Below are 25,228 nucleotides of genomic sequence, written 5' to 3'. Positions count from 1 at the left end.
TTGGTAACTGGTTATTATTTCAAAATCAAAAGTTTAAAATTTATAAACATACATAGATATATACATATATGCACATATATAACCTAATACTCTGAAGTTCCTTTCTCGCTGACTCTTCTGCCATCTGTGAGGCCCGTAATTTCTCTTCACACTGATCCTTTTCAGATTGCCTCCAGACTTCATGCTCCACCTTCATTTTCTCCAGATCTGCTAATCTGTTCTCAAGTTCTAGCCTAAAACAATAGATGGTAATTATGTTACAAGAACTACAAACAGAATTGTTTGACAGCAAAACGTTTTCCTTGGCAAGGAGACAACTTAAAATTAGGTCATTAAGTACTTACTTTTCATCTTGTAATGCCACTAGTTTTTGATAACCTTCTTCCTTGGCAGCTTGTACTTTACGGATTAATTCACGATCTTTTTCCACTAAGAGCACTTTGTGGTACTCAACAGCTGACTTGAGAACTTCGTTGTCTGACTGCAATCCTAATTTTTTTTAAGATAAAAATATATTACTTTAAAATTATTATCTAGCTCAGAAAAATACCCAATTTATGGTAAGCATTTATAAGACAAAAAATGTAGAAAGTAAGTCACGTTGGATACATTTTCTCAAAGACCTTTACATGACTGACAAGAACCAAACATAAAACACAGTTAATTTTTCTGTCACTGCTTACTTAGCACTTAAAAAGACCTTTAATAAAAGGCATTTACTCATTTGAACCTTCAGAGCCGGATAGATCAACTCAAGTTCTGGGACACAGACAATAGACGGCATCATAAGGAAGTGGTATGCCAGAGTTAATAAAACCGCAGAACCATAAACCTAGGATTCCGATAGAACAAAATAAAAGTAATACAGAGATTTCAGGTTTTTGCAATGATTTCACAATCTTGGCATGAATTCTGCAGGTAGAATACAACAAATAGACATTGAATTCAAAAATTAAACTACAATGCAGGACTGGATCCCACGAGCAAACTCATGAGTTACATCAAGAAGAAACTGTTAATAAGAATAATCATTCATCATAATTTCGGACTGATAGGACAGAGTCACAAGCCATGAGCAGCTTATTACTGAAGTAGACCGAAAGTTGGAGGAATATTGATGAAACATGCTAAGACTAAACTAAAACTTTAAAAAAAATAAGCGTAAACTGAACTAGGCTCCAGTAACTAGCCTTGGCTATACATCGATAATTTTTGTATTTTCTTTAGCTCTAGAATCCACCTGTTCTCCTTATTTTAATCTTATCATAGACTAGCACTAATAACTACATGATCTGAATAGATTTAAAACTAAAGCCAGAAGTATGAAATTCCATTTTAAAAGTTTCAATTAATTTATGTATTAACCATATGACTATGCCATAAACATAACTGCTTTAAAGAAAGAAAAAAACTTGTATCTATGAATTATCAAAACATTTAGGATATAAACAAAATATATTCTACATGTGCTCTAAGATGAGAAAATTGAAGTTAAAAAAAACCTGGAAATAAAAATTGAGGTTGATCTATCTTACTAATTTTACTTTCAGTTTATATCCAAAATTAACAGTATAAAGCATGGAAATCATATTACCATCCAGTTCACTTTGAATCTTATTCTTTTCTCTTTCTAGCTCACTCTTAGCTCTTGCTGCCTCCAGTTTGATGTCTGTTATTTCAAGTTTGTTTGAATGTTTAAGTTCTTTGACCTGTTAATAATTAAAAAATGAAGTTACTATTTGTCATTTTAGTGCCATTAAGTGCTTACCCAAAAAGCCTATTTGGGATGACAGAACAGAGTGTAACTATCTCCCAGGGAAGAAGGTGCTTCACTGCCTGCAACAATACGTTGCACCAGATGACACGTAGGAAACCAGTCTTTTCCTGTGATTTCAGTCACTTAGTAAATGACAGGATGGGAAAAGGAGAAACAGCATCACAGGGTCTGCTCTGGACACAGTGGTGGGTGTCTATGAGAAAAGGAATACCACGCAAAGGAACTTACCCTGCTACGTCACACGAGCTCACTCTGAGTGGAAGACTAGGCCTCTAACAATTTGAAGGTGGCACAATCAACTTAATCTCAGAAAATTAACACTAATTGCAAACGTGCTAAATTAAACACTGGAAGGTAAGTAAACTAAGAGATAAAACCAAAAACCAAGTCCACTGCCATGAAGACAATTCTGATTCGCATCGGCTCCACATAGGGTTTCTGAGATTTTACGTCTGCACAGCAGGAGATTGCTTCATCTTTCTCCTGCGCAGAGTGCCTGAATTTAGAGGCAAAGACGGTAACAGGGGCAAGAAAGAAGTAGCAGCTAACTTTGTTTCAGAACTTAATGATGCACACATTCTCTGCCACTGAGTCAATTCTGACTCACAGTAACCCTATAGGAGAATAAAGCGGTCCCTGTGGGTGTCCAAGATTATGACTCTACAGCAGTAGTAAGCCTCACCTTTCTCCCTTGGAGTGGTTAGCAGCCCCACACGTAACCCATTACACCACCAGGACTCTTTCAGAATATACAAGTAGCTTCAAAAAGTTCACAGAAATTTTTAATTCCATTTTTAATAAACTTTTTTCTTTTTATTTTATTGGGGGCTCTTATAACAATCCGTACATCACTTGTATCAATCACATTTGGGCACATGTTGCCATCATCATTTTCAAAGCATTTTCTTTCTACTTGAGCCCTTGGTATCAACCCTTTTCCCCCTCCCTACCCACCCTCATGACCTCCTGATAAATTATAAATTGTTATTTTTTACCCCCTCCAGGGGGGGTATATGTTGATCATTCCAATCAGTTTCCCCTCTCTCCCCCTTCTCCCGCCAGCTTCCCCCTACCTTCACGGTATCACTACTCCCATTACTATACCTGGAAGTGTGGGGTGGGGATGGGGGTTATAATCTGTCCTGGATTCCATGTGTCAAGGGCTCTTATCTATACCTATGTACATGTTCTGGTCTAGCCGGACCCAGTAGTACTGGGTCATGGTAGTTGGGGGGTGGGGAGGAAGCATTAAAGAACAAGAAGAATATCGTTATGTTTCATCTGTTCTATACTGCACCCTGGCTGATTTGTTCCGTCCTTGTGTTCCATCCCTTCTCTGAAGGGATGTCCAACTGTTTACAAATGGGCCCTGGGTCTCCACTCCAACCCTCCTCATCTGCATCGATACAATCGTTTGCTTTGGCTCTTCCAATGTCTGATCCCTGATCTCATCGATACCTCGTGATCACACTAGCTGGTGTGCTTCCTCCATGTGGGTTCATGAACTTTTTAAAGTCCACCTGTATATAGATACACATGTGAATGGAGAAGAAGTAAATGTGTGGAAGGACTGCGGGGGAGGGGCCAGAGGGTCAGAATATATATTTATCTAACTTAAGACATTATTGCTAAAACCTTGTTCTTTAAAAAAAACAAACTTCCCTCTTCTACATCTCCTAAGTACCCCCATACCATACTGTTCATGTGATTTGTAGTTACTGTTCATGCTAAGCATGGGGCTTGGTGCCAAGGGGAAGCTTCCTGGATCAATTCTCCCAAGTTCAACCCCCTACCCAAGAGATCAAAACCTGTTATGTCACTGTGCGGGGAGCATCAAGGTACTATATATATGGTGATTATGGGTCCCTTTCCATGCAACGGATAATTTTTAAGTAATGGTCAGGATGTTTTTATGAAGCATCTTCAGATAGATTGAAACCTCAGAAAATTGAAACATTTTGGTCTGCAACTGAACATATTAACTTTGTACCAGTCCAGGACTCCTTTTAAGCCACTCAAACCAAAAAGCCCAAATCGTGTCAATCGCGTCAATGTTGACTCATAGTGACCCTTATAGGACAGGGTAGAACTGTGCCTGTGGGTTTCTAAGACTATAATTCTTTATGGGTGTAGAAAGCCTTGTCTTTCTCCTGGGGAGCAGCTGGTGGTTTTGAACTGCTAATCTTCTGGTTAGCCACCCAACATATAACCACTACCCCACCAGGGTCAATACTATCCATTTTTCACCCATCAGATAAAATTGTTCAGTTTTTCCATGAGACATCCCTTTTGAAAATTGATTAAGTCTATTTCATAAATAGCATTCACTCATTCATTCAAAAAATACCTATTAAGCGAGCAGGGAGGGAGGGGGGGAAAATAAGGACCTGATACCAGGGGCTTAAGTGGAGAGCAAATGTTTTGAGAATGATGAGGGCAATGAACGTACAAATGTGCTTTACACAACTGATGTATGTATGGATTGTGATGAGTTGTATGAGCCCCTAATAAAACGATTAAAAAAAGAGTTGTATGAGCCCCCACTAAAATGATTTTTTTTTAAAATGCTATTAACCACCTAATATGCATTCGGCATGTTTTAAAAGCATTTTTTACGATCATTAACAAGAAAGTCTTATTCTCCAGTAATCTGTTACTCTCTGACGTTTTCCATATCCCTTCCCTTTGGTAAGTGGTTTGAAAATTAGACATGATACTACAGTAGGGGTAAATATAAAGTTATATAAATACGCAATCTGACTCACTACACTAACATGCAAAACTATGAAACCTGCATAGAAAATGACAAATACACACAAGTCAAATATGTCAAGTGTGAAGACATGGGGATAGGAAACTTAAGGGTATAGCACCCAGTAACAACGGATGTTAGAAAAAAATCAGAAAAAGCCCCAGATCCAAAGAGGATGCAGATAAGAGAAACGACTCAATCGGAGAGAGTGCATCTGTGAAAGATCCTGAAAATTTGACACGACTGGCTTAATTCATAATTAAAAGAAAAAGCAAATGAATGCTGCTGCACTGCTAAGAGCAAAAGACCTAACTCCAAAAAAACCCGGCACTACACAATGGCTAACTTGTGCTGGCACTGTTTTGCATTTCTGAACCTCCTTTCTAAGGCCCTTGTCTGTGAAAGCAACACTGGTTAACTACGTGAAGGCAGCTAAGGCATATTTTAACACTTAAGCATTTTGTAGAATGTTTCTTGCTACATTACGATTTCATGGACAGAATTTAAACTAAAAAAAAAAAACTTTAAATTTTTGAAAATTGCAACTACAATGAACATTCAATCACTATGACAAACATAATTACAACCTTCTATTATATACTAATTGGAAAAGGTTAAGGATGACCTGACAGTTCATTTATAAACCAAACTGTACGTTGCTTTAAATATGAGGTGGAAAATAAGAGCCATCTTATTTTATAGAAAGTTATCATTTCCTGATAACTTCAAGAAAAGCTATAGAATAAAAACCTATTTATTATTCATTTCACTCCGAGATCTGCTGAAACGAGAAAATATTTTTCAGCCAACCTATAATTATTAAAATTGAAAGAACACTGGACAGGAACTCAAGAAACAAGTGTGGTTGGACTTTGAGGCCCACTTTTCCTACTAATCAAATGATAACTGCAAGGTACTTGTCTCTGCACTTAAATTAGTCATGTAACTTCTTCTTTAGTTCCCCATTTCTACAACCCTGAGAGATGAACACACTTACACTAGGAGTGAATTCATTAACTTCTAAAACATACACCAGATTATTTTATTAAACATGAAAATGTATTACTCATAAATCTGAACTAAATCTCAGTCATCATAACAGATCCTTCCGTTTCTAGATCCCTAGTTCTTAATCTTCCTTGGGATCGGGCCTCTGGAAAATCATAGGAATCCTAAAGAATTTTTCCTAAATTAAATATGTAATCTAAAAATTAGCTTATACTTTGAAGAGATTTCTGGTCTTCAGGACCAAATCACCTTACTTTTTTTTTTTTTTAAATATGGAACGCTTCACGAATTTGCGTGTCATCCTTGCGCAGGGGCCATGCTAATCTTCTCTGTATTGTTCCAATTTTAGTATATGTGCTGCCGAAGCGAGCACTCACCTTACTTTTAACAAATATTTTTCATTAAGATTTGGTCTTTACATTTACGTTATGTTTTGAAACAACAGCAGTGATTATCCAGAGACTGCAACTTAGTACTTTTAACAAAACTTTATTAAGAAAGGGAGGTTGAGGGGAATGAGGAACTAATAACAATGAAAATGTTCTAAAATTGACTGTGGCGATGATTGTACAACTCTTCTTAAAATGCTTGAGCTATTGAGTTGTGTGATATATGAATTATACGTCAAGGAAACTATTTTACAAAAAACAAATGATACTTTATGAAGTTCAGAATCTGTTAGACTACATATCCACAAGAAAACAATCTATATATAAGCAAACAACAGACACATAACTGAAATAAAATATTATCCAATGAAATTCTGGATGTACAATTCTGGTGAAATGGTACTTAAATTCAGGATGTTTCCAAAGGTCAGAGATGGTATGACCTCATTAATTTAATGGCGCCCTAGCTAAATGCTGCCCTGCAAGATTGTTGGTTCAAGCCCACCAGTCACTCTTCAGGAGCAAGAGGTGGCTGTCTACTCCCATATAGATTCACAATCGCAAAAAACTTTATCGTTTGTGGGATGTCACTTTAAAACTATCATTTATTGGATCCTCAAAAGCAAAAACCTTATGAGGTAATTAGAAGAATTTTACCTCACAGGAAGTAAAATATCTTTTAAGGCCATCACTTTCAGGCCATTTTTGGTAAAGCTTTTTAACCCAAGACACAGATATTCACACAGTTTTTGTTCTAAAGTCTAACAAACATTTGCAAATTTGCATAACTCAGACAAATACACCCCAGGTGTTCTTTTGCATTGCAAACAACCATTTGCTAGAACTGCAAAATGTTGACAAAAAAATTCAAGTTGCAAAGAAAACTGTGACAGTCATTTTTGAAATATTATTTTTAAATTTATCCTTTCAAAGAATTTTTTTACAAGCAAGATTTCAAATGAAAATTTGACTTGTCTAAAGTTGAAGGATGTTCTTTAAATACTCTATTTATATGCAAAGCAATGCAAGTGTGCCTTAAAAAGACAGGCAACTCTCAGCAATGTGTGTTAATAAATAAACAGAGTGAAATAAATAATAACTACACTAAATTGCTCTTCTTTCAGCAGACAGTAGAAATCATCTATGCTCCAACTCTAAAAACAAGTAACAATTGAGGAAAAAACATGTACAGAAAAAAAATGAGAAATCAGGGTCAGAACATGGGTGGGCTGCAGAGCTCAGGTAAAATGTGCTGAATAAAGTACTTGGTAACCACCAAGAAAAGTCAGAAGTCACATGCAAAAGCCCAGCAAATCCAATGTTCTGCTGACCCAGCAACAGTTTGGTTATTCCAAGCAGTCCGGTATGGCTACTCAGGCCCAGAATAGAGTTCTTTTACAAGTACTGGGACACAGTATTTTATTGTTACAAAAGTGGAAATACTGTATATACTTGTGTATAAGCCGAGTTTTCCAGCACATTTTTAATGCAGTTTTTGTGGTAAAATTAGGTGCCTCGACTGATACATATTCAGGTCGACTTATACTTGAATATATACGGCAATTCATTTTGGAATTGAAGAGCACGAGGAAACTTTCGCATCCTGAATTTTTGTTTTGTATTTATTTCTATGTATACTCTGTTATATATCTGTTAAAAGAATAATCTTCCAGTTAATAAAGAAACACTCAAATAAGAACTTCATCAAATAGAATTTACAGAATCTTAGTGTCAGGGTCTGTCAGACACCTGAATAACCTATGAGATCTTAATGACTTATGAACCGGTTCACAGGTCATGTCCAGATAATCTATCACACCGCCCCACATGATACTGAGGTGTAAAAGCCATGGATTACAAAACCAACCATTATGCTGGAATAAGAACCAATCAGGGAGCAAGAATAAGGGCTAATGGGAAAGCAGGATAGGGGTTGAGGTGAGCCAATGGGGTCCTGCCACCTCACACATAAAATCCAATGTCATACTCCTAGACTGGTTGGCTTCCTCAAATTCTGAGGCAACCGCTTTGTGACTGAAGTATACTTTGCGTTTTAAATCTTTGCTCCACTTACTGTCTTTCCGTACTGTCTTGAATGTTTATGGCTTGCTGGCAAAGCACTCAGGAGAAACTTGCTAGGTTTTCTAGGGGGAAGAAAAGCCTGGTGACATGGCCTTCTGACACATCACACTTAGCAAGGGTTCTTTGGAATGTTAGAACAGTATCTCATAGCACACTCTTCCTATCACATATGAGGAAATTGAACCCCAAAGTGATTCAGTACTGCTTAAGATTACATGTACAATAATTAATACAGGAGGGCCAGAACTAGTTAATGGACTCAACGTGCTGTATTGCTTGTTACATTGTCTTCTCATTTAAAGCTACCACTTGTATATTATCGTTTCCATCACCAACTGTTATTTGTGTTCAATACTGTGGTAGTTACATAATCTCGTGTCAACTTGAGGATATATGAGTGAAGGGGTCCAGTCTAGCCTGTCAATCAGGTCACAGCCTGATGCCTCTTTGTGGGAGGGCCTTCTCATGAGGATTCTGGAAACTTCTTTCTTCCTCCCTTTCAGCTTGGCATTTCTTGTTGACAAACCACATGGAGCCAAGCTGATGGCAGCCAGAGCCCTGGAGATGCGATGCTTCCACTGCCATTGGATGCATAAGACTTTTCACACACTGGCCTGTGATCTTCCTTGCATGTGCTGAGTGAGTCTAAAGAGAAATGTATGGACTAGTATGGGACCTATGGGCTAATATTGGACTTATGGACTTGATCTGGGCTGGGATGTTAGCTCAACAAACAATTGCTCTTTTATATAAAGCTCTCTCTTACACATATATGAATGTTCCTGGCTATGTTTCTCTAGTGAACCCGACCTAACACAAATACTATCTTTAATCTTCACAAAAACCTGTAAGAGGTAGGTGAGGGAGATGCATGGCAGGATTCATACACAATCCCCATTGGATTCAAAGCTCATAAACTTTTCCATTATACTTCATGACTTTACCTTAAATAAGTTTTAAATAGTTTAACATATATTAATTTTCACTTATAAACTAAACAACTATACTCATACTCAAAATTAAAATATTTTAATGGTTAAAAATCCCTGCTTTCTTGGTACTTCCATTTGGTTGGGGAGTGAAGACAAGAAAGGGAAAAACAAAAAGTAACCATCTACCAGACTGTGTCAATAGCTTTGAAGAAACGTACAGCAGGTTAAGGTTGAAAGTGTGCGGAAGAAGGAGAAGACACAGTTTCATAAAATAAAGAAAAGGAAACTCTCTGATCTAACATTTGAAGGTGGTGCAGTGGTTATGCACTGGGTTGGGATCAGCAAGGTCAGCAGTTTGAAACCACCGGATGCTCTACTCTCATTAACACAGTCTCAGAAACTCATAGGGGCAGTTTTACTCGATCCTATAGGGTCGCTGTGAGTTGGCACCAACTCAAATGGCAGTGAGTTAAAGGTGGTGAGGAAGTATGCTATGCTGGTACCTGAGGGAAGAAAGGTCCTGAGGTAAAAATAAGATTGTTCAAAGACAAGTGTGCAGGCTGGTGAGGAGGGAGCAAAGTGAAAGGAGAGAACTGAACAATGTTGGCCTTAAAAGGTTGTAGGGGCTGAGTCACACACAGTCCTGAAGGTTATGAACTTTCGTCTTCACTTTGAGTTAAGCCGAGAACTCTTTAGAAAGGTTTGAAGAGCAGAATAACAATGAATTTAAAAGGATCACTTTCATTACTTTATAGCCTCTCTAGAGAAAAAGGCCAATTAGGAAGTTACTGTAATAACAGTGTAGACACGTCATGGAATAGACTGAAGTAATCACAGTGGAGGTAGTAAAAATTTGTAGAATTCTGCATGTAGTAGGAAGGCAGTTGCTAAGATAAAAAAGAAATCTAACACAAAGACCACGAATTTCCTTTGTTATTCTACAGTATCAAGCTTTCCGCAGAATGGAACAGAAGTATGAGATGACTTACTTGACTGGTCAATACAGTTACTTCTCGTTCAGCTTTATGCAATTTACTGAGGAAAAGAGAATTTTGTTCACTGCTTGATTGTAGTTCCTTTTCCAAACGTTCACACTGCAGTTTAGCTGACTGTTTTTCAGCCTTTTATTAAAAAATAAACAATTTTAGATTAGTTCAAAATTTTTTAATTATATAGAATCAAGTAAACACTATTTAAAAATGCATATATAATCAGACTGCCAAGAATTATTTAAAACTTCAACAATATTAAGACGTACCAAAGTAATAAGAATATTCCAAAAGTACTTTGGTCAAATTCAAGTAAAAGATATTTGTACCATCAAAGTAAAGAAAAAATAATCTGGTTTTAAAAATAAGGTTTCATTATTAAACCACAATAATAATATTTTCTTTATCATAGAGAATATCTGCCTCGTAGTCTACCTGGCCAGAAGATTTGGGAGAACCAGGAGATATGCAACAGAAATGCCTGGACAAACAGCCTACCAACAGCCACTAGCAAAATACTGGCCACGCAATTTCTGCATGGAAGTATCTAATACCCTTGCTTGACACCTATTTACTCTTAATGTTGTCATAATTCAAGCAAACATTTTTTGGGGGTTTCAAGCCTACAGCAGATATTAAAAAGTATATTACAAGGTGGAAGAGAAGGTTCCCTGATAGTAGTAAAAAAGTAAAAACTGAAAGTCTAAAAGAATGTTTTAAAAACATGCAACAGATATATATGAATTCAAAAACCTTAGCTAAAAATCTAGAACGTTTTGAAATATGGGCAAAGAGCTCTTGGCCTCATCATTTAAGTAAGACTCTTAATGAAGTTGTCAAGACACTTTAAATGCTCTATAAAATATCTATACACAAAATAGTTAAATGAAAAAATACTTGGCATTTAAAGGATATGCTTTAGTTTTTTAACAGTTCCTTTCCTTTAATATGTTAACTGACATGAACAAATAAGCTCAGAGGGAAAAACAAATTTATCAAATGACACTCTTTGGGCACAATGCTAGCCAACAAAGTCAAGGAGAAAAGAAATACTTGTCCTGTGCTTATTGTCATTTAATCTGATAAATGATAGAATTAAATATAGGTTCTTTTTAAATGTCACAAATTAGCATTCCATCATTTGTCATCATTCTTCTTACTCTGAAAGTAATCACTTTAAATAGCCTCAATAAAACGTTTCACATTGGGACCATACTACATTTAACTGTAACCATTCTTTTAAGGGTAAAGATACTGCTAACTGTAGTAACATTATAGATACTGCTAACTGTAGTAACATTATAGAATTACATACTGAATTTTAATGAGGTACCCACTAAAGTTCTTCCAACCTGAATCATTTCATAACTATTTGGTCAGAATTGAAAAACATTTTGGACTGGTGTTAATAAATCAAAACTAAACTGGTATATTTGCTATACGTTACACACCAAGAACTAGGATATATAAGCATAGCTGATGAAAATGAAAACCAAGATGTTGGATAAGGGAAAAAATATCCCTAGGAGGATGAGTCAAGCTCTGTCAACTCTTATCTTTCTCCAGTGAACTCGGGGAAATAATTCCATAAAGGCTTATATGCATTAGCAACCAAGCTGAATTTTATTACTCTGGCAAGTAGCTGTCATGAGACACAGAGGTATGGCATTTCTGTTCAAACAAGAGTTACAATGATAAGATCTCAAATCCCAGTGTCAGGAACTTACTATCTAGGACGAAATTGTCTGGTTTGAGATGACTTCCCTCTTCAGAAATGCATAGGAAAATTTTTTTTTCATTTTGTTTATTCTGTGACTTTCTAAGTGTCAAATAATGTCAGACAGGTGATCTGATTCCCAAAGAATAAATAATCCATTGTAAATGGGTAGCATAGCTATTGCTTATGAATCAATAGCTTTCTTCCTTGGAACATAGACTCTTGGGATTCCAACAAATGCGTCAGCATTAGATTTGTGAGCACACATTTATGCTCTAAAAATCAAAGCCTTGTCAATTGCACTTTAAAAAAGGATACTATATTCTACTGGGAAGCAATTAAAATTTTACCTCTAGGGATCTAACTGTAGCCTGCATGTCAGCCATCTGCCGCACCTGTATTCTTTGGACACTTTCTACCTGAGCACCAGAATTCTCTTTTTCAGCCCTTAATTCAGCTACTTCAGTCTCTAAACCTTTTAATTTCTGACATAAATGGACTTTTTCTCGAGTAAGTTGCTCCACTCGTCTGCTCTCTTTTGTGGGATCCGTACTGAATAGCTGGTTATATAGTTCTTCTTTATCTTTCTCCAGTCTTGCAACCTAATAATAATTTGAAAGAAAAGCACACAAACTGAAATTACTTAATTTTCAGTCAGGAACATGCTTTGCAAGTCAGTAAATTAAAATTAAAAATTGCACAACATGAAAGCTCAATTGGTGAAATGGAGTGCAGAAAAGAAAACAATCAAAAACGGCCCGCTCTTCACGCTGGACTCAGCTGGGTGCAAACATGAGGACAAGGGCCTTGTCCTCATTTCCCTCTCCCCCCCCACAGTGTCAAACATAGTGCTTAATCAGTTATTGACTAAAATTCAAAATTTTAAATAAGTTTAAAATAAATAAGACTGCCAAATGATTATTAACAATGCATCAAATATTTAAAAATCCAAAGAGTTTTATGCAAGATCAATACACTAAATAGTGTGCTAAGCTTTTCCTTATGTGACAGTAATTCTTTTGTCTATGTCTATACTAATAAAATTATCTATTTCGAGGCAACTTAATTGGCACAAAAGCTGCTTGTCAGTGTAAATAAATACAAATGTGATGGATGGGAGTTTTTAAATGATAGCTGAGAGTTTATTAAAGTACTAGTTGTAATAATAACCTAGTTCTTAGTTCCCGAAGTTCAGGGAAGAGCTAAGTCATTACTCAAGGGCATATGGAAAAGTCACTAAGGGATACATTTAGGGTCTTGTCATTCAGAACAACTATCACTGGTGGGCACCACCATGGGCTTCCAATCAAGGAGATCCGGCTGCTCTCTGACCTATTCGTTATTTCATAGGTCTCACATCTCGACTGCATGGATTTAGTGTCAAAAAATCGGGGTAGAATGCATACTTCACCTTTCTTGACCATACCAACTACCTACCCTTCTTTACCCACTAAAACTCTGTAATTAACCAGGAGGTCTCTTTTTCATCTTTTTAATATACTATATTTCTTCAATTAAAAATTTGATTCATTTAAAGAAAGGATTCAGCTGTTAAAAGATCATCTTTGTTCTAAACAGCAGGGCTGTTTGCAGCCAAGATGAGCTCAGCAGATCCACTCAAAGACAAAAGAATCCTCGCGCAAAGTTCTACAACCAAGTGGCCCAAGAGACAAATGCCTGCTCACAGAGCTATCAATGAATATGAGAAACAGGAGACACCTCCTCCGAACAGAATGCTTTCCCCATTTGTAAAATAAGAGATTGAACTGAAGACCCTCTTTCCTGTTTTAATATGTAGTGATTCCAACTTGGTTTTGGACATATGGAATAAAAGACACTAATGGGAAATATAAGTACAGTTAACCAGCAGCCAAGTCAATGTTTTTCAAAAAATAAAATGTGTCCTAGGAGGCAGTGGTAGCTATAGCTGCCTTCTACAAAGTAAAGCACCACCCCACTCCCTTGCACCCCCCCCAAACTAATTCGTGTTTCTCTAATATCTCTTCCCATCCCTTTACGTTAGCATGGTGTGGTCCCTGACTCGTATGCTTGTTCGTGTGATTGGTTGATTGTTTTCTCTCATATTCTTTTGCCTTCATTTAACTGGGTGAACTTATACAAGTTACTTTTCTACTCTAGCCTCAGTTAAAATGAAGGGCTTGGGCTGGAGCACTGCTAGATCCCATTGAGATTTCTCATGAGGTGCAGTGATGTTATATTAGAGGTACACTGTGTAACTTGGGTCCAGAGAAGAAAGCCCTTTATTGAGTACTTAACTATAGATGAAAGGCTGAGCTTTCCATGCAAAATCACATTTAATAGCAATATTTTTCTTTTACATCCATTTTACTTACAGATCACAATGTTTTTTGATGAAAACATTGATCATTCCTATCTGGTGGGGCAGCAAAAAAGAGAAGCCTCTCACGGAGATGGAATGACAACACAGTGCCTGGGGCAATGTGCTCAAACATAGTGATAATTCTGAGGATGGCAAAGGACAAAGCAGTGTTTTGTTGTGTTGTCCGTGGAATCACTATGAATCAGATCCGACTCAATAACTAAAAGCTGTCACCAGTGGTTCTGAAAGGAATCTGTGTGATAGCAGGAATGATAGTTGGAAGTTGTGAGATCGGATGGCAGCTAGTTAAAATAGTGTCAAGACTGATCCCAGGTCTGTAACTCCTACACCAGGGCTCCTTATTAAAACTAGTGAAATTCTCTGAATTTCACTATTCATTTATGTACTCACGCAATATTCAATATTCAATCCCAGCACTGTTCTAGGCAGTGGAGGGATAGTAGGGAATCTAGCAAAGGGAGAAGAAAACAAACATAAAATCTCTTCTCTCGAGTTGTCTGCATTGAATTGCTCTAGTCCCAGGCATCCGGGCACAGACCCTGAACACACTCTCAGCTGTTCCCTCTGCCTTCACTGGCTACCAGATTCACATGTCAAGTTCCCTGATGTCTTCAACTTGTTACACTCACCATTCTCCCTCTACACTTCTAAGTGGCTTTGTTTCAAGTTCTCTTTTATGGCATTTAGCCAAGTCTGCTTTGTATGACAAAAAAGATGATGTGTTAATTTTCTTTTTCCAAGAAATGTTGAATTAAAGCATATGGAATATAAACTGATCCAGGATTAGGATGGAATATAAACTGATCCAGGATTAGGATTAACAGTTGATTTATGAGGGGAGCACACAAAAGGTAATATACCAAATTGTCTGAGTTGTTTTGATGGCTTTTCTGACCTTGAAAGCATACAGGCTCTGGAACAGGACAGCCTGTGGTTTTCTTTAGGTATTTAAAAACACTGTTCATCAGTCTCTGGTTTCTAGTATTTCCAACAAGTCTGTTGTCATTCTTATCTTTGATTTTTGTTCTGTTTTTAAAGGTGTCTTTTTTCTCAGGCTGACTAAACTATCTCAGATAAGTGTAGGTTCACATGTACTTCTGAGAGAGATTTGAGGTACCCTCTACCCAGTTTCCCCCAGTGGTAACATTTCTCTTTTTCTATTTTCTGAAAGAGATTATGTAGACTTGTTCTTAAATTTTCTTTAAACGCCCGTCAGAACTCTCCATTGAAATAACTTTGTTAGTTTTAAAATTATGAATTCAATTTCCTTGGTAGTTACGTTATTGTTGTTAGGTGCTATTAACTCATAGCAACCCCAGGTGAGAACAAACCTGTCCCATAGGCTATAAGGAGTCCTGGTGGTAGCATGAGATGTGTTGGGCCAGCAGTTTGAGATCACCAACCACTCCCAAAGGAGAAAGATGATTACAGCATTGGCAATCCACAGGGCAGTTGAACTTTCTCCTCTGGGTCACACTGATTCAAAACCAGTTCTATGGTAGTGTTTTTGTTTTTCTAGTCTTACTAAGAACAAATGGCTAAGTTTCTTCCACAGCACCACCGGCTAGGTTCCAACTGCTAATCAAGCACATAACCATTAAGCCCCCAAAGCACCTCTCGTTAGCAGTTATGACAATTCAAATTATGTAATTCATGTTGGGTGAGTTGTGGTAGTATGTGCCTTTCAAGAAATTGATCCCTTTCACCTAAGTTGTCAAATGTATGTGTGTAGCATTATTCAAATAAATTTTCATTACCCTTCGGATGTGGTAAGGTCTGTAGTGACAGCTGTTTTATTTTGTCAGTTTTGCTGTCTGTCAATCTTATGGCCCTTATCAGTGAATCTACCCTTTGTTTCATTGATTATTCTATTGTTTTTACTTTTAATTTCAGTGATCACTAGTTCTTTGTTTTAGATTTTTGTTCTTTTTCTGACATAGCTCTTGATTTGAAATGTTTCTTCTTTCTCACGTATATATTTACTGCTATAAATTTCCCTTTTAGCACAGTTTTAGCTATGTCCCAAACATTTTGATATGTTACATTTTCATTTAAGTCTATGTATTTTTTTACTTTCCTTGAAATTGTCTTTTTAGCTCATGCATCATTTACAAGTGTGTTATTTTGTTTTAAAAGACTTTCTTGCTACCTTTATGGTACTGATTACGTGATTGATTCTCTTATGGTTGGAGAACACACTTTGTATGTTAGGGTTCACTAGAGAAGGAGAACCAGGAAGGAAGGGAGGGAGGGAGGATAGAGTTGTGGGCATATTTTAAAAAGCACATAAAACCAAAATAACAACAACAAAAAACCATTGCAGTAACTCATGGCAGCCCTATGTATACAGAGGAGAACTTCTCATAAGGCTTTTGTAGCTGTAATCTTTATGGAAGCGTAAATACAGGTCTTTCTTCCACAACACTGCTGTTGTACTCAAACCATTAACCTCTAAGATAGTGTAGAGAAAAAAAACTTTCAACAGTAATAGCTAGCATAGATTGAATGCTTTCTATGTGCTAGGCACTTGTCCAAGCACTTTACATTTTAATTATTCTATCCTCACATATCATGAAATAGGTACTGGAGTTGACACTTGAACAAAAGGGTTACAAGTGCCGGCTCCCTGCAGCATCAAAATTCAAATTTTGGCTTCCTCAAAACTTAACTATTAATACTCTACTACTGACTAGAAGCCTTACCAATAGCACCAGTGATTAACTCACATTTTGTATGTTAGACATATTACATAAGATACACATATAAAAACTTTATTTTTAGTGAGATAAAAGTATTTCATAAAAGTGAAAAAAAAAATTTAATCATTTTATTAAGGGCTCATACAACTCTTATCACAATCCATACATACATAAATTGTGTAAAGCGCATTTGTACATTCATTGCCCTCATAATTCTCAGAACATTTCCTCTCCACTTAAGCCCTCAGCATTAGGTCCTCATTTTTCCCCTCCCTCCCTGCTCCCCCGTCCCTCATGAGCCCTTGATAATTTATAAATTATTATTTTGTCATACCTTGCCCTGTCCAACGTCTCCCTTCACCCACTTTTCTGTTGTCCGTCCCCCAGGGAGGCGGTCACATATAGCTCCTTGTAATTGGTTCCCTCTTTCCAACCTATTCTCCCTCTACACTCCCAGTATCGCCACTCACACCACTAGTCCTGTAGGGATCATCCGCCCTGGATTCCCTGTATTTACAGTTCCTATCTGTACCAGTGTACCTCCTCTGGTCTAGCCAGACTTGCAAGGTAGAATTCGGATGATAGTGGGAGCGGGGAGGAAACATTTAGGAACTGGAGGAAAGTTGTATTTTTCATCGTTGCTACATCGCCCCGACTGGCTCGTCTGCTCCCCGACCCGAGACCCCTCTACAAGGGGGTCTCCAGTGGTCTAAAAGTGCAAAGTTTTTGCACCTGAGGTGTAGCTGCAGCAAATGCTTCACCATTTCCATTATTTTTCATACAGCAGTCCTTATGCTAGATTAATGCACCATGATATGGCAGGCTGTACATCTCAGTCATAAATATCAAGCAATTTAACTTCTTTAAAAACAGTATCATGAATTATCTCTGCTCCCCGGGAGCCTTTCCAGCATCACTAGTGGCATTTTACTTGGACCCCATACTGTTAGTCAATGTTTACAGTATTATACTAAATATGATGATAAATGCATGAGAACTGAGAAAGAACAATTTGTTTCCTGAAAAAACTCTTCACTTGGAGAAAATTAGCATCATTTTTTTTTTGTTAATCTCCATATGTGGATGTGATGTTCAAGGATCTGTTTTATTAACATCATTCCACATATTAAGATATTTGTGCAGTTCTGTGATGGACACAGAGGTTAAGTCAAGTCCAAAGGTCACACTAAACAAACAAGCATTTTAAAATATTGATTTTTAGATGTCATTTGCAGCAGCCCTGGTGGTCCAGTAGTTAAGTATTTGGTTGCTAAGTTGCATTCTAGGCCATAAAAAACTTCAATAAAGTTTGAAAAAAAAAATGGAACAAAGAAATTCGTAAAATTTCACAAAGCCCTTCTAAAAGGCTGCCTAAATCAACCCTAGATTTCCAGGTACAATGTAATTGTAGAATCTGTGAGACTTCTCTGCATTGTGATGTGTCAAAGGAATCTTGAGAGGAGTTCTGGTTAGAGAACTTGGAATATATTAGATACAAGAACCATCCGGACCTAATGGCACACTCCAGATTACAACTTCAGAACCCCCCAGCATAGAAAGGAAGTGTTCTCAGAGGTGTCATGATGCCTATTAACATAACCAAAGCCAGACATACACAATCAGTTTTTGTAATTCTCGTATTGTAAGGGGTGGGGGGAAATAGCACACAGTACAGCCAGGGCCCAAATAAGCTCTTCTTCATGCCACAGGAACTTTGGTTTCTCATGGGCCCACACTGACATAACACAAATGCTGAGGTAAAACCCCATCCGTTTGAAGAGCATCATGAAAACTCACAGTGACGTGGATGGTTTTTCATTTGATGCAGTGCTCCGTGCCCCCTTTTCTCATGAGATCTGCATACCACCCCAAATACATTACCCGTATTTCTTTCACTACTCAACCAGTCTACAGTCTAACTACAAATCAAAAGCAAAACCCACTGTCATGGAGTCAAGTATGACTCACCGTGGCCCTACACGAGGGCACAACTGCCTCATGCCGTTAGGGAAGCAGACTGTCACATCTTTTGCCAGCAAAGTCACTGTGCTGCTCATTACTTCTCATAAACTAATATAAAATCACAGTTCTAATAACACAGGAATCCCATGAATAGTGTGAGTGTGTGTATGTGTGTGTAAATAGTTAACTTCGGAATTCCATTTGTATAAAGTCCTGGACTCCATAACAATTTTTGGAAAAATTCATTGAGAAATTAGGGCACATATTTTTCATAAAATAAATATAGACTCTTTTATATATTGCTTTCACTCAGAATATCGGGAAGGAGATGTGAATTCCTGTAATGTTTCTCAGGAAAACAAAGTCTTCCTAAAAACCAAAAACACTAAAAAATATTGTTTCTTTTACCTGTCAAAATAAATATGTACAAGACCTGCATAATTCCTTAATGAATGCCAAAATTATATCTATTTTTATTCAGATAAATTAATATCTTTTAAAGTCTTCTGCTTGTACCATTTACTTTGATTTTTTCCCCTACTATTCCTTGATCCACAATCACTTCATCATTTTACTGCTACTATATATAGAAACTGGAACTTAAAGATAAGTGATGAAACTAAAGCAAATCTCCAATTATCCACTAATTAATAATGCTACTTCACAATCAATTTGGAAGTAGATGGGAGAGAACTTCAGTCTTGTCACAAAGTCTTACTTTCCTACCCTCTGCTAATTATGACTCCTTAGCTAGAAGTTTATCTCATTTCTTAAGAATGTCCTAAGAGATTGCAATTATGAAAATTAATGATGCTACTGACCCTTTAAAATTTTTAATGAGTAGCATTAGGTCTTTCATGGGTAGAAAAGAGATTTATCATCAGCTATTAAATGCAGATTTCCTTCTTTAAGAAAACAAAATTAAACTAGAGAATACAAATAATTGTTACCAGGTAAATACCACCATTCAATTTTAAAAGTATAAAATAAAGAATTTAGTAATTTCCTCAGTAAACTATAGATCTTCATTTTAGGTTGAAAATTTTTATCATTCCAATTTTTCACAAAAAATGTTTTACATGCAATAAGTTGATTATAATGAAGTTGGTTGGTTTATAATTGGTTATAATTTTATAATAAGTTGGTTATAATTACGGATTCAAAACTTTTGATACTTACATGTAGTATGGATAAACTGACATCTTGACAAATTACAGCTGTTAAATGGCCTCTGATTAGAAAGGCCACTTCAAAACATTGGTAATTTCAAATTTCATGCTCAGAGGTAGGAGCTGGGATACCTGAGATGTACTGTAACCTAGGCTGTTAATTTATCCTATACCTCAGTCTCCTAGTTTAAAAACATAAAATAGTCTTGTCCATTTCACAGTTAAATGAAAATGAAATCATATAAAAAAAGCATCTAAAGTTCTAAAAGGTGTTTTAATATAAATCATTTTATTCGGGGCTCTTATACTTCTTTTAACAATCCATATATCAATTTTATCAAGCACATTTATACATATATTGTCATCATTTTCAAAACATTTTCTTTCTACTTGAGCCCACGGTATCAGCTCCTCTAAAAGTATTTTTAAATAAAAGGTCTATCACAAAGAGTTCCGGAAGGACCTCTGGAGGCGCCATGGGTTAGGCACCGGGTTGCTGCCCACATGGTCAAACTCACCAGCTACTCGGAAGGAGAAAGACGGGACTATCAGCTCCTGAAGGATTTAGTCTCAGGAAGCCCACATTAGGTTACTATGAGGTGAAATAGACTGGATGGCAATGGGTTTGTTGCTCTATTAGGAACCGTGGTGGCTGTATGGGCTAAGTACTGACCTGTTAACTTCAGGTCTGGAGTTCAAACCCACCAGTCACTCTAAGAAAGAAAGCTGAAGCTGTCTGCTCCCATTGAGACTTTACAGTCTCAGAAAATCTAAGGAACATTTCTATTCTGTTCTATAGGGTCAGTGTAAGTATGAATCAACTTGATGGTCAATGTGTTTTGAGTGATGGCCAATGTGTTTTATTGCTAACAGACTCAAATGACCCAAAATGCACACAACTTTTTACATATCAATCACCAATGAGAATAAATGATGGGCATAATTCAGTCTGATCCAAATAACAGTGTTATAGTTTTTACTAGATGACTCAACTCACCACTGCCGAGTCAATGCTGACTCATAGTGACCCCCCTGTGGGTTTCCAAGACTGTAATTGTGGTAGTTACATAATCTGGTGTCAATTTGAGAATTCAGAGTAAAGGGGTACAGTCTAGCCTGCCAATCAGGTCATACCCAATGAATCCTTTGTGTGGGCATGGCCTTCTGAGGATTCTGGGAACTCCTGTATTCCTCCTCATAGGCGGGAGACACTCTATCTAGGTTCACTCCCTGGGGGAGACATTGCAGCTGACAAGACACATGGAACTATGCTAGTGCTCCAAGATGGAGAAGCTACGTGGCAACCCCTGCCAGCGCTGAAATGCTTACAAAGCCACTGGATCCACAAGACTTCCCAAGCACTAGTCTGTGATCTTTCTGCATTCAGCATTATTGCATGTGTTTCGTGAGTCTGAAGAGACTTTATAGATTAGTATCCGAAATACGGGTTAAAATTGGACTTTGATCTGGATTGAGCTGGGATGTTTTCTCAATATTCAATTGCTCTTGTATATAAAACTCATTCCTATACACACATGAGTGTCTCTGAATTTGTTTCTCTGGTCTATTCAAACCAACACAGTAATTGTTTACAGGAGTAGAAAATCCAGTCGTTCTCTGTCCGAGCTGCTGGTGGTTTTGAACTGCCAACTATGCGGATCGCAGCTCCACACATAACCACTACACACCACCAGGGCTCCTTACTGGATACCGAGAATACTACAAATATTAAAAATTGTTAAAGGGAGGTATATTTGTTTCAAATAAAGACAATGCAACAAATAAATATGGGTATGCAGGGATTTGCACATAGAATGTATCCCATAGCTAGACAATGAGTTCTTTTTAAAATTCAAACTGGTATTAGATTTGATTTGAACATGGAAGGATAAAATTGGTATTGCTATCCTTCCATCTTGAAAAATCATTCAAAAGCAACAAGATAAAGAGAATAGCAAAAATACATGCTCAGTGAGTTAGTTAATTGTGCCAGCCTGGCCGATAAGCACATGTGGGGCTAATTGAAAGGCGGAGGGATAAATGGGTGGTGAGCATCGCCTTTCTAGTTCTCAGGTTTCTTGCTTTCTGATGGTCGCATCAGGGTGCAGCTACCTTAGCAGTTCCCTGCTTCAGCTTGCAAGACTGACTTCCTACAAGACATCCCCAAGGAGAAGCCACATGGACTTATCCCGATGCAGCCCTGGGTGCTGGAGCAGCTGTGTGGAGACCCCTGCTAGTGCTGAGATGCTTATTCGTTCACTGACTCAACTTTCCTCCTGAAGTTGGCATCACTGCCTCTGTTTTGTGAGGTGGAGGACTTTGTGGACTGGTGTTGGGTTAATGGGTTAATGTTGGACTTGTGGGCTTGGGCAGCATTGGGTTGGGATGTTTTCGTGATGCACACTTTCTTTACATAAAACTCTCTTGAACATGAGTTGCTGTGGATTTGTTTCTCTAAAGTACCGAGACTAATTTCCAGAAAAACTGAGAGGAAAACCAAGAAATAAACAGAAGGGCAACCAAAAGCGATGGAAGAGAGTAGGGGTGAATGTAGTAGGCCTCGGGGAAAGAAGATACTGCAGATGGCAAAAAGAACTTTGACTCCATGAATGTGATGGTCACACCCTACGATGAAAACTCCCTGCTTGAATCCGTAGGAAGAATGTGCATGGGCTGGCTGGTAGTGATCTCCTAGGGGTGGTTTGGTTCCAAGGAGCAAGAGGGGAAGTACTAAATAAGGAATCACACAAACTAATTTACAAAGAAAAGTCTGCCTCTGTAAAGAAGAGACTTTGAATGCAAGAAATCCCCAAAGTCATCTCTCTCCACTGACAGACTAAAGGAAGAAAAAAAAGAAATCGACTAGGCAAAAGATAGCAATCAAAAGAAAAATGTTGCTTTAGAGAATATGCTAATCACGACAAACATTTCACCATTAGTAATAAAACTTGATATAATTGACTCTAAATTGGGATTTAAAAATATATAATCATGATATTTTGTAATGACTAGACTAGTATAAAATCAATTACTCACCTCTGATTCATATTTTATTTTTTCTTCTTGTAAAATGCGTGAACACTCTGCTTTCTGATGTTCAAACTCTGATTTTAGAAACGTATGTTCATAACGAAGCTTATTATATTCAGATCTATACTTTTCCACTTCCTAAATTAAAAGGAGATGGCAGTTTTTCACAAGTTTATACATTAAAGCTGTACTCTAAAAAAATCACCATTATAAATATAATTTTAAATCATTTTATCAAAAGTCATTCTTAAAAAATTAATACATTTCATAGGAATGTATCTGAGCCTTGGAAAAGTTCTCATGGCAAGTATCCTACATACAGGATTAGTACATTCCTGAGAAAGTCCCCAAACAATTATTATTCAATAAACCTTACCTCTTCACTGAATCTCATTAAATAAAAATGTATAGTATGCCAAAAGTTTTGATCACTGGGCTCAATGAAATAACACTTAAGACTGCAGCATACTTTTTTTTTGACTGCAGCATACTTTTAAAAATAACATACAAGCAGTTGGGGGAGAAAAAGTTATTAGTTATGAAATATCCCCCTAAAAGTTTAACTAGATTAATTCAAAGTAAACAAAGAATTATTTTAAGCTTTACTAATATAGTAACTTAAGATGCAATTAAATATGATCATGATGGCTGAACTCAAAAACCAAACCGTAATAAATGTAGTTCCAACTCTCCTAACAGGATCACATTCAATCCTTGGGTGCTCCACTGCTGCTTCCTAACACACTACAGAAGCTGCTGGCAGGATGAAGACTCAGTAAGACCTGGGCAGTAGAGTTGAAAGATGATGGAGAGAGACTATGTTCAATATGCATGAGAAATTAGGTAATGAGAAAAGCAGGTCTCCAAAATTTTTAAGTTGAAAGATTTTCTTCAAGGCTAGTTTACAAACCAAGAAAACAGGTTGCATGATTTTATGAGACATACTTCGATTTTTTTTCCATAACATTTTAACTTAGCTTGATCATCTACCTTGATCACAAGTGATTTTATTTTTAAAAATAAAACAAAACCTACTCTCAAGCATAATGCTTTGCCACAACAAAGGAGGACACTGAAAAGATACCAGCCCAGTAAGCCATGATAAAAGAGATATTCCACAATTGTTTTTTGTAATGGCAACATCACTAGAGATTCTTAAATGAGCTCATTCTGAAAGGGACAATACTCATTTGTAAGTAAAAGGCTTGGTATATTTGTTAAATAAGACATACAAAATGTCTGCTCTAGGACCCAAGATACTTAATATTTGTGCCTTTTCCTGTAAAAGTGTAGTCATCTTATACCAACCCTTCTTATAAGGAGAATGAGCTCAACTTAAAGTAAAACTGACAAATTGTTACTTTACTGGGGCTGCACTAAAGTCATTCTCTCACTCAGAAACACTGAGAAACTACTCAACACAGGCGCTGCGCTAGGAATACTGGATGTAAGAGTAAGCAAAACAAACAGAGGTTCCACCTCTCCTAGAGTTCATCTCCTAAAGGGGATAAAAAGAATAAATACAATAAATAAGTTGTATAAGCATTTGAGAAACTGGTAAGTATTAGAGAAAAGATAAAAATTTAGAGGAGGATAAGAGAAGAACCAATAGTCTAAGCAATGATTTAAAAATAAAACAAGTTGAAATATTAAATGGGGAAGAGAAGGGCAGTCTCAATAAGAAAGGGGGCTTTTAGCAAAGACTTAATTTAAAAAGATGAGGAAGTCAGCCAAGCCTACAACTGGAGGAAGACTATTTAAGGCAGATTAACAGCTATAGCAAGAGCTCTTGACAAACCAATACAGCATCAAGGCTTCTGATGTGGATAGACAAAAAGAGGTCAGAAATATAACGGGGTCCAGAAGCTAAGAAAAGGAGATATCGAAGGGTGCTTTCATAAAGCCTTACAGGTGGAAATAAACGCATAGTTTTTTTTAAGTAACTTACTTACTTCATCAAGATTCTGAAAACGCTCTCTCATTGGAGTTTCTAATTCTTGTTGTATTTGGGCTCTTAGCAATTCCAGTTTTTGCGGAGTTAATACCTATTATGTGAAGAAGAAACAATTCTAAGTATGAAATCACAAATATTAAAATTTTCTAATTGTTAAACTTAAAGCCTCCCTAGTTAAAATAATGAAATTCAATTCATATGTTTGTTGTCAATATAGCTGAGGTAGTTAAGGTTTATTGTGCCAACCCTGGCCCATAAACACATGTGGTATTCATGGAAGGGCGGAGAAATAAATGTCTCGGTGAGCCTCGCCTTTCTAATTCTCGGTCTCTTGCTTTCTGATCGTCCGACCAAGGTGCAGCTGCCTTAACCAGTTCCCTGCTTTAGCTGGCAAGGCTCACTTCCT

At 37.1% G+C, this 25,228-nt stretch overlaps 1 protein-coding gene and 1 non-coding gene across 6 annotated transcripts in view; both read right to left on the bottom strand.

Moving 5' to 3' along the window:
• Positions 1–25,228, bottom strand: part of CEP83 (centrosomal protein 83) — a 142,800-nt gene that overhangs the window by 28,961 nt on the left and 88,611 nt on the right. For 4 of the 5 annotated variants that reach the window (XM_004700392.2, XM_045293452.1, XM_045293464.1 and 1 more), the window contains exons 4-10: positions 24,821–24,913; positions 22,875–23,006; positions 11,997–12,248; positions 9,930–10,061; positions 1,595–1,709; positions 345–489; positions 84–233 (exon numbers count right to left, since the gene is read on the bottom strand). In XM_004700392.2, coding sequence (XP_004700449.1) covers positions 84–233; positions 345–489; positions 1,595–1,709; positions 9,930–10,061; positions 11,997–12,248; positions 22,875–23,006; positions 24,821–24,913 — 1,019 coding nt within the window. The remainder of the gene's footprint in view (positions 1–83; positions 234–344; positions 490–1,594; positions 1,710–9,929; positions 10,062–11,996; positions 12,249–22,874; positions 23,007–24,820; positions 24,914–25,228) is intronic. The other variant, XM_045293456.1, reaches the window with a different exon arrangement.
• On the bottom strand, positions 5,804–5,910 carry LOC115870889. The gene has a single exon (XR_004046980.1). It is a non-coding gene; the product is annotated as a U6 spliceosomal RNA (small nuclear RNA).

This window comes from Echinops telfairi, unplaced genomic scaffold, assembly GCF_000313985.2.
Source record: "Echinops telfairi isolate 266 unplaced genomic scaffold, ASM31398v2 ScPeMD7_2;HRSCAF=8, whole genome shotgun sequence".
NCBI classification, from domain to species: Eukaryota; Metazoa; Chordata; class Mammalia; order Afrosoricida; family Tenrecidae; genus Echinops; species Echinops telfairi.
Note: the sequence above shows the minus strand (reverse complement) of the source record. Positions and strands in the feature narration are given on the sequence as shown.